Source organism: Nestor notabilis, unplaced genomic scaffold (genome assembly GCF_000696875.1).
Source record: "Nestor notabilis isolate BGI_N333 unplaced genomic scaffold, ASM69687v1 scaffold15993, whole genome shotgun sequence".
Lineage (NCBI taxonomy): Eukaryota > Metazoa > Chordata > Aves > Psittaciformes > Psittacidae > Nestor > Nestor notabilis.
In genome coordinates this window covers 9,743-19,392 of record NW_009922519.1, presented here as the reverse complement: position 1 = coordinate 19,392, position 9,650 = coordinate 9,743, and the positions used below count along the sequence as shown (strand labels likewise).

The window sequence follows — 9,650 nt, the reverse complement described above, 5'->3', positions numbered from 1 at the left end:
GTGCTTGGTGTCCCCAGCTCCCCCCATTGCGGAGCCGGCAGCCGCGGGGCACCCAGAGCCGCGGCGGCGGGCAGCCTGTGCTTGGTGCCCCCAGCCCCCCCCATTGCGGAGCAGGCAGCCATTGGCCAGCGCACAGCAGGGACAGCGGAGAGCTGGTGGGGCAGGGTTTGTGGCCGGGAGGGGGGCTGATGGGCTTGGCAGCTGCAGTCCTCTGCAAACAGGCAGTGATGCATTCCTGGGCATGTTCTCCTTCCCGTCATTACCCCCTCTTGGATAGCTTTGGGGTGAGCAGCTGCCGCTCCCTCCTCTCTCTTTGGCAAGGCTGGCGGGATCTGACCAACGTGTTTGTCTCCCTAGATGGGAAGAGGAGTACACGGTGCGAGTCCAGCTTCAGGACCGGGTGACTGAGCTGCAGGAGGTGAGTATCACTGTCTCCCTCCTTCCCCTGCACTCCAGCTACCCTGTACTGACGCTGATTGATTTGCACATCTCCCTTTGCCTGGGACAGGAAGCCCAGGAGGCTGAAGCCTGCCAGGAGGAGCTGGCCATGAAGGTGGAGCAGCTCAAGGCAGAGCTTGTTGTCTTCAAGGGACTGATGAGCAATGTGAGTCCCTAACCCCTCTCTGACTCAGCTGCAGTGTCCTACCCAAGTGGTGAGGCAGCAGAGAAAAGCAGTTCCTTGGTGGGGCATGTTCAGCACAGTGGGGTTCTGGCAGGGTTGGTCCAGGGTGCAGTGAGCAGAGTGGGGAAGCCGGTGCAGTGCTGCAGCACGGGGGATAATGTGGGGATTGCTGTTTGCCTTGCCTAATGCTCCTCCTTTGTCCCCCTCCTGTGGTGCTGTGGGTTCAGAATATCACAGAGCTAGACACCAAGATCCAGGAGAAGGCCATGAAGGTGGACATGGACATCTGCCGGCGCATTGACATCACTGCCAAGCTGTGCGATGTGGCGCAGCAGCGAAACTGCGAGGACATGATCAAGATGTTTCAGGTGAGAGGCGCCTGCTGCTGCCCCAGGTTCAGCCACTGGCTCTGGGGAAGAGAGTTCCTCAAGGAGGTAGAAGAGACAACACCAGCCCCCTGGTAGGGGAGACGCTTGGTCACCCTTGTTCCTTGCAGTCCCTTGCTCTCTGTCTCTCTTGGGAGGACCAGGTGAAAGGGCACAGAGAGGAGGTAGAAAGCTCCAGATGTTGCTTTGGGCACCGAGAGTCCCCTCAACCTCTTGCTGACCTGTTGTTTTGGGCCCGGGGATCCCGCAGTGGTGGGGGAGCAGCTGCAGGAGGGAGATGAGTTGCTTGAGTGTCTGTCTCTAACTCCATCTCTCTCCTTCCCCTTCCCCTGTCCGTCATCTTCTCTCTGTCTCTCTTCTCTGTCTCTGTCTCTTTTCTCTTTCTGGATGTCACTGCCTTTCTGTCTCGCTCTCTTTGTCCTTACAGAAGCAACTGGTTAGTTCCATTCAGTTGGGAAAGTGTACAAATTTTAAACTTTATGTAAATAAGGTCGGACTGTAAATATTGACATATGTCACCTTTTTCAGACTCTTGTCTTTTTTCCTGTTTCTGTCACTGTGTTTCCCTGTCTCTGTACTGGGCTGGTGGGTGATTTGAGTTTTTCTGCAGTAAAGCCACATTGTTATTTTCTCATCAGATTCATAGATTCCATCTTTAGTTGCTTAGTTTTAATTTTAGGAAATGCTAAAACCATGTTTTATCCATTGCACCATCTTTAACCTGATCATAATGAGCCCATCTCTCTCTCTCTTGCTTTTCTTCCTTCCTTTCTTCCTTTCTCTCTTTCTTTCTTTCTCTCTTTACTCCCTGCCTTTCTGTCCCTCCGCCATTCCTTTCCCCTCCATCTCCTCCTGACTACCTGCTCCCGACCTCGGACCCGGCCTCGTTTCTGTAGTCTCTGCACTTGTCTCCCGTTAAGGTCCCAGCCTCGGTGGGGCGGAAGCGGGAGCGCAAGCAGGTCAGCGATGAAGACACCTCACTGTCGGAGAGCGATGCCTCCCGAAAACCTGAAGAGGAAGAGGAGGATGAGACCACGGCCATGAGTATCAATGAGGAAATGCAGAGGATGCTGAACCAGCTGTGAGTGCGGCTATTCCGCACCTCTGCCACTGACACCGAGCCAGGCTCTGGCACCAGGCTCCCTGCTGCTGCCTGGGATGGGGAGGGCAGGGGGGGCTGTGTCTCCCCTCGCAGGGGAGGGTGAGATGGGAAGTGCTGCTGCAGGGTACACATACCCTGTGCTCCGCAGCACAGCAGGACTAACCACCTGGGAGACCTGAGCCCATCTGTGCTGCGGGTGGAAGCTGGTCCAGCTCCTCTCCTTTTGCCCCTCTTCTCACCTTTTTGGGAGTCCCTGCTTGAATTTTCCAGGGCTCCTGACCATAAAACCAGCCCTTTCCCATTCCACTGTTGGGTCTGGGAACACTTGAGCTTCAAGACCTTCAAGGGCTGCAGCCCTGCCTGTTAGCAGGGACAGGGCTTTCAGCGCTGATACAGCCCTCTGCCTGCTGGGTTTTTCCTGCTGGGTGCTGATATGCTGTTCCCTTGCCCCCAGGAGGGAATATGACTTTGAGGATGACTGTGACAGCCTCACGTGGGAGGAGACAGAAGAAACGCTTCTCCTCTGGGAGGACTTCTCCGGATACGCCATTGCAGCCGCAGAGGTGCAGGGGGAGGTAACGGTGGTGTCAGGTCCCCTCAGTGAATCAGCCTTGGGTTGGGACACTCAGTCCTGCCTGAGCCTGGGAAGATGCTCCCTCAGAGACCAGACTCGAGAGCCTCCATCCCTTGCAGGCCTGTATAGATGTTTCCTCTCCACATCCCATCTTCTCTACATGAATGTTACTGCATCCTTGTGAAGGTCTCCTTGTTAGGTGGAGTGGCGATGTGTAGCATGGAAGATGTGCTGAGGGTATGGCCCACATGTGGGGAGAGCCACATTCCCCCCGGTAGAGAAAACCACCTCTGGTGAGCTCTCCAGCCCACCTGCCCGCTGTGCAGCAACTCTGCCCAAACAGAGGCCTCAATGTCTGTCCATATTCCTTACCATTCCACATCTTTGGCCCTTGGCAGTCTCCATGGGATGTGTTGCACTTAGGGATGGTCTGTGCTCCCCAAAGCTTCTGAGCAATGGCTGGGCTTGTTCTGGTCTGACGTGGTCACTGCCCAGTGTGGCAAGTACTCGGTCTCTCTACTCCGTGTTGGCAGAACTGGCTTGTGCCTTATTTATACTACACTGCTTATGTTTTCCCAGTGCTGCCAGTTCTTTCTCAGATTTCTCGCTCTCTTGCCTTGATTCCTCATGTTGGATGTCTCCCTGCCTCTAAACATGCCATCTCCTCTCTCCAACAGCAGGACGACAGCCTGGAGAAGGTGATCAAGGACACAGAGTCACTGTTCAAGAGCCGTGAGAAGGAGTACCAGGAAACCATTGACCAAATAGAGGTAGGAGGAGGAAATGGGGATGGCATGGCACAGAAGGGGGTGAAATGGAGTGGGTCCCCAGGGAGACACCATGCTGGAGCTGGTGGTTGGTAATTGGGGGCAGCAGCCTTGGGTCTGGCCATGCCCCCTGCCCTGCACCACACCACACTGCCTTGAGCTCATCTCTGCACTGTTTCCCTTGTGCAGCTGGAGCTGGCCACAGCCAAGAACGACATGAACCGCCACCTGCACGAGTACATGGAGATGTGCAGCATGAAGCGAGGCTTGGACGTGCAGATGGAGACTTGCCGGCGGCTCATCACCCAGTCTGGGGACAGGTGAGCTCCAGCGGGAGGGCTGGGATACCTGTGTTCTGGGCAAAGGACTGGAGCCAGGGTGGTGGTGAGTGGGAGCTGAATCGCAGGGTAATGCTCCTGCCCTCCCCCGGTGTGGCATGGAGAGAGCACAGTTCCTGGTGGATGGTGACCAGCCTCCACACAGGTTGTGGTGCCACCTCTGCAGAAGGTGGACTGTGGCACAGGAGTCAGTTTTGACAGGTGAAGCCATCTCATCTCTTATCACCCCAGCTGGTGGGAGGAGCTGCTGTTGTGCAGGGACATCATATAATTCCCCACAGGCATGTGGAGCCAGGGTGGCTCCAGGCAGGGCACCTCTGTGGTGGGCTTTCACTTACCCCTAGCCTCACATACCTTGGCAGGGTCCTTCTCTGGGCAGACCCCTCCAGCATCTCCCCCAGCTCTGCTTCATGCTCTGGACCTCACTGCTGGTGTCCTCTGGGACACCCTTACCAATCTCTAAGGATTCCCACAGACCCACATGTGCCCCAGGAGAGTGAAAGAGGCACTAAATCTTCTCTCTTCTTTGCTCTGGTGCTCCTTGCTAACAGCAAACTGGGTCCTTTCCCTCCCCCTGGACGGTGCTGTGACTGCTGCCCTTTACTCTTCTCCACAGAAAGTCTCCTGCCTTCACTCCAGCCTCCAACAGCGAGTCAGCCCCGAACGAGGAGAGCGAGGAGTCCGACCGTGACCCTCCCAGTGATGCTTCCATCAGATAATGAGGGGATGCCCCGCTCTGTTGGACACCCTTCCTGGTACAGGGGTGCCTGAGCCACGCCTGAGAGAGACTTTCAGGGCCGTGGAGCTGCTGGTAAACGTCTGCTGCCCAGGCTCACTCCCATTTTGGGGAGCTTGGCAGATCCTGCACCCCCCTGCCACCAGATATCTCGCAAATGGGAATAGCTAGATAGACCTGAGGGCCCTTGTTCGGGCTGCTCAGCCTCCAGCCCCTTCTCTATTCCCTTTCCCTGCTTTGGTTAAACCACAGTTTGGGCAGGGAGGCTCCAAACCTGTCACGGTGGCATTTGCCAGGACCCAGGTTCCCCTAGACCCATCTCTTCCGTCCTGGTACGCTTTGTCCTGCTCCCTGCCCTCCCTGTGCCACATGGAGCTGAACGAGAGCCGGATCTTCCTGCAAACTGGACCTGACACTGGTGCCAACTGGACCGAGCCTGGGATGCTCTCTGTCCTTGCTGCTGGCAGGTGCCTGGCTGGTCCCCGGGCCAAGCCAGGCACCCCAATCCCCCCCTGCCTCCTCCAGGGCAGGGGCTGAGTCCCACTCACGGTGCACTTTGCTTTGCCGCACGTTGGCGGTGCACTCACGTCTGTGTTACAGGGACAAGGGGTCATTAAATGGGACAGTTTCCTTTTCTACAGCTTGGCTGGGCGTGGGCTTTCCTTGTGCTGCGTGCCTTGAGGTTGGGGTTGTCCTCCACCGGACCCCCAAGCCCACATCAGTGGTGGCCTCCCATGGGACATTCCTGTCCCTTGGGTGTGCCAGATGGGGCAAGATCCCTGTTCTGGGAGCCACTGGCTCTTGACAGGCCATGTGTAGCACTGGTGCTGCATTGGGTGCCTTATTCTTAACCTGGGTCATCATTGATGCTTAGGCTGCAGGATTGAAAATGAAGCCAAATGTGGCTCACGACTTGTGCACCTTCCTCTCCCAGCACTTGGTCTCCTCTGCCACACCAGGGCATCATCCCAGAGCATCTTCTGGCTTACCCTCAGCCCCACGTCCAACCTCTGCATAACTGCAGTGGGGGTTCCCCTGCCCCACAGTCTCTTCTGGTATTTGCCTGGCTGGCCCTTGCACATTTTTCTGGTGATGGGAGGCTGGGGTCTGGCAGGGTGGCAGGAGCAGGTGAGCAACCTGCTGAGAGACAGTGTTTTGCAGGGCTGTCTGCTGACCCAGGCTGTACAGCCTAGGCAGGCAACACTCCAGAGAAAAAAGCTTTTCTCAAGGTCCTGAAGGGAAGAGAAAGTAGATGACGGTAGAGTTTTTGGATCATCTCTAAAATTAGATAAGAAAGATAAAATGAGGGCTGAGGGCTGCAACAGTTTTAATCTCTGTAGGTTTGGCTTGGGTAGCTAACACTGACGTGCACTTGAGCTGTAAGCACAGGCACATCCTCACACTGCAGTGCAGTGGGTTGGTGTTTGGGCAGGGTGAGGTGCTCTGCCTGTGCCTGCAAGACATGTTAAGGCATGTGTTGGCATTTCAGCGTGGGCTAAGCTGGCTGGTTACAGCCAGCACCGAGGTGAGGCAGGAGACATGGGCAGCCGAGGAAACCCCCAGGCCAGGGTGCAGCTCCTGAGCCAAGGGCCTGCTGTGGCTGGGCTCCGACTCACAAGTGCCATCTTCACCTCTCAGGGGAGCCATGGGAGCAGCAAGGTGCTGGATGGCAGCAGAGGTGCGCTCCCCCCCCCAGCTGGGAGGGAGGTAGGGAGGTGTGTGCCTCTGCCTGCCCTGGGAGAGGGTCTGCACCATGGGCCTCCCCTCCACACCACCTTACCAACTGTTCATGTTTCTTTCCCTCTTCCCTTTTTCTTCCTAAAAGAGCTAAAGCCAGAGGAAATATTTTAATATTTTCTTTTCAGTAATGATGTCTCATGCGCAGTAGATCAGAGATCATGTTCTGTCCTGCCTGAAGGCTCCTCTGGTTCATGCAAATCCCCTTTCCGGTATATGTCTTTGCAGTGTTTTCTGCTCTTTCTCTGCTGTGGAGATCTCTGCGAGTGGCTGGCTGAGCCTGGCTTCCCCTGTGCATAACCCATGATGTGTGTACCTTGGCCTCTCGGTGCTCCTTAAGAAATCCACAGGACTGCAGAGCATGTTCCATGAGAGATTTCAAGCACGGAGCACAGAAGGACTGACTGATGCTGCCAGACACCTGTGTAACAAGACACATGGGACCCCAGTCACACACTGCTTGTCAGAACTTCATTTGCAGTGAAACTGAGATCTACTCCACCTATGTATTCTCTATATTAACAGCAATAGGCTCAGTTCCCCCACCAGTGTGATAGCCCCTGACATCTCACTGGCAGGGCATGCAATGCTGATCCTTTGCCTCAGCAATTTCTCAGCATGAGAAGCACAGCCCAAGGCCTCCAGTATCAGGCAGACCATCTCTCCTCCATCTGTCTGTCCGTCCATCAGTGGTGATCCCACATCTTTGTTGCAGGATATGGGGAGATGCAGACCTTCCATCTGTTTTCTGTGGGCTCCTCTGCATTCCTTGGGGAGTATCTAGCCTGCTTTTCACCACCAGGAGCTCTGCTGGGAACTGTGAAGCCTAAGAACTGCTCAGCACTGTGTTTCTTTTCGCATCCCTAATCTCATCCCTTTTCCAGGACAGTTTTTGGCAGCCTCTGCTCAGGAAGCACTATCAGAAGAAACTGTCTAGCAGAGACCCAGGTCCTGGCTGCTTGATCTTTCTAAACACCTGCTGGTCTGTATTCATCTCCCGGGCAATAATTGTATCTCATTTCCCCTTAGACCCCAGCCCATTCAAAAATCTTTGTTTGGCCTAAACTTTCTATAAGACTTGGTTGCAGGGGCAGCTTGGCCACGGATGGAGTGTGCCTTTTCCTATCTTGATCAAGGTGATGAATCGATGAAATAAACTTTGGAGGAGTGGGACAGTTACTCCTTGCAGCTGACTGTGCTCACCCATGAGCATGTTGCAGCAGAGTCTAGCATGGTCATTAATGCACCAGCACAAACCCTGGCATGCAGGGGGCTAAGTCCTGTCTCACTTAGTGTACATGTGTTAATGTTGATGTTTACTGCCCAAGTACAGTCCATGCATGGATGTCTTACTGAATGGGGTTCCATGACAGGATGCATCCAGGCCATCCCTCTGTCAGCATCCATTGTTGGGCTGTGGCTGCGGCTGCGGCTGCTGCCTGTTGACCTCCATAAATATTTGTCCAAGAACATCCTTATAGAATTATGTCTCTCTGGACTGTCAGTGAGGTCTTCTTCTATTCAGGCAGGGTGATTCAGCTTCCTCACCCTGCAGAAGTCCATGTTGGTAGAGACTTACTTGAGCAGTCTGGAACCGTGCTAGTGATTGTTCTGGCTTCTACCTCCACAGCATTTGGACCATTGTGTCTAGGTGAGGATGAGAACAACTTCTGTATCAGCAGTGGGAGTGGCACAAAAACCCCTCCTCTGAGGCAAGAACTGTCCCTGGACTGGTTCAGCTTCCTCACCCTGCAGAAGTCCATGTTGGTAGAGACTTACTTGAGCAGTCTGGAACCGTGCTAGTGATTGTTCTGGCTTCTACCTCCACAGCATTTGGACCATTGTGTCTAGGTGAGGATGAGAACAACTTCTGTATCAGCAGTGGGAGTGGCACAAAAACCCCTCATCTGAGGCAAGAACTGTCCCTGGACTGTGACAGACCCATTTGTGACCATCCTACCTCCATGAGGCACTGAGGGAGACAATCAGCCTTTGAGCTGGTGGTGAGAGACACAGTTTGCTGCCATGGCCACTGTGCTCCATGCTCCCTGTGCTGAGATCAGCTTCTTGGCAAGGGATGTCAGACTGTGCGAGGCATTTTGCAGAATGAGCCCTGGCTCCCTGCTGAATGCTTTTCTGATCCTGTGGATGCAGAGTGGCCTCTCCTGCCCCTTCACTGCCGAAGTTCCTTAGGACTCATCTGAAAGGTGAACTCTTCTTCTCAGAGACCATCTATGGCAAGATAGCTTTGAGACCAGGCTGAGTTTCTAGATGAAGACTACCAGATCTTCCCACAGAGAAGGTGGGGAGCATCACCCTGCTTACACCTCATTGTGTGGATGTGGAATGTTCTCAGTGGCTGTAGGGAGGATTTGTTCAGACTAACAACTAGGTAGCCCAGATCTTATTCCCTGTATTAAGCAAGACTGCTCCCTCCCTTCACTCACTCTTGGATCCCATCTATTTTAGATCGTATCTCTGAGCTGAAAGAGTCTGACTTGTCCATCCACTCAGTTAAGGTCCTGTATCTTCCACCCAGCACCTTTCCGCTGAAGGTGCTGTCCCACACGACTCAGCTTTGTGTGAGTTAGCTTTTCTCTGTTCCAGAATTCCTTAGATGGGCCTAAATGTGATACTGACAGCCTTTGCTGGAGCAGCTTTTGCTTCCCTGGTGAACTGTTTGTTATTCTGTCTATCCTGTTTCTTAGCCAAGAGGTAGGAGAGATCAAAGCTGCACAGAAAGTTGTTCTTATTTATAGCTTTGAGCTGGGAGATTGGCTTTCATAAGCTTTATACCTCTGCTGCAAAAGCTTCATTTGTTCTCGAGAAGGTGATACTCTTTATGGTTTGTGCTATCTCAGGTACCTGTGGCACAGCATCCCAGAACTTGCATGGGATGAAGTATGTCAAATACTCTGGTTACAGGCAAGAAATCTCCTTTTGAGAGGTCAGAATTAACACAGAACACAGTGGAGTGTTGTGTCCTTGGAGGTGCACCTGGATGATGCATGGACAGGCCTCTGAAAACACCTGGCAAGCCCCCATGCATGGTAAATAATGCTGGGAGCAGTAGTAAGACAGCATGGAGAACTGTGTGTGCTACAGACAGCTTTCAGGAAGCCCAGTCACCATTGAAAATCCTCCTATGAGATCGTGAAAGGTGGTTTAGGTGTGAATTTTCTAAGTGCTCAGGCCACTTTCTCTTAAGATGGGAACAAGGAGAGGATGCTGTAGGTCCTCTGGCAGTGGGGGTTACAGATCCCCTAGCTTGGAGGGCAGCTGTAAGAGCTGGGAAGGTACTAAGGTAATGCTATGGAAAAGGAGTTCAAGCAGCCACCAGAAGGCATCACCATCACACTGAACCAATATCACAACAGATGGGCAGCAT

At 53.8% G+C, this 9,650-nt stretch overlaps 1 protein-coding gene across 1 annotated transcript; it reads left to right on the top strand.

Annotated features, from left to right (window-relative positions):
• Positions 1-357: 357 nt before the first annotated feature.
• Positions 358-5,163, top strand: IFFO1 (intermediate filament family orphan 1; the record flags this gene model as incomplete). The annotated part of the gene is made up of 9 exons (XM_010011656.1): positions 358-418; positions 509-604; positions 850-990; positions 1,436-1,444; positions 1,929-2,089; positions 2,565-2,685; positions 3,362-3,454; positions 3,641-3,771; positions 4,406-5,163. Coding segments are annotated over 9 exons (916 nt in total), but the record flags the coding sequence as incomplete, so codon positions are not given.
• Positions 5,164-9,650: the final 4,487 nt, after the last annotated feature.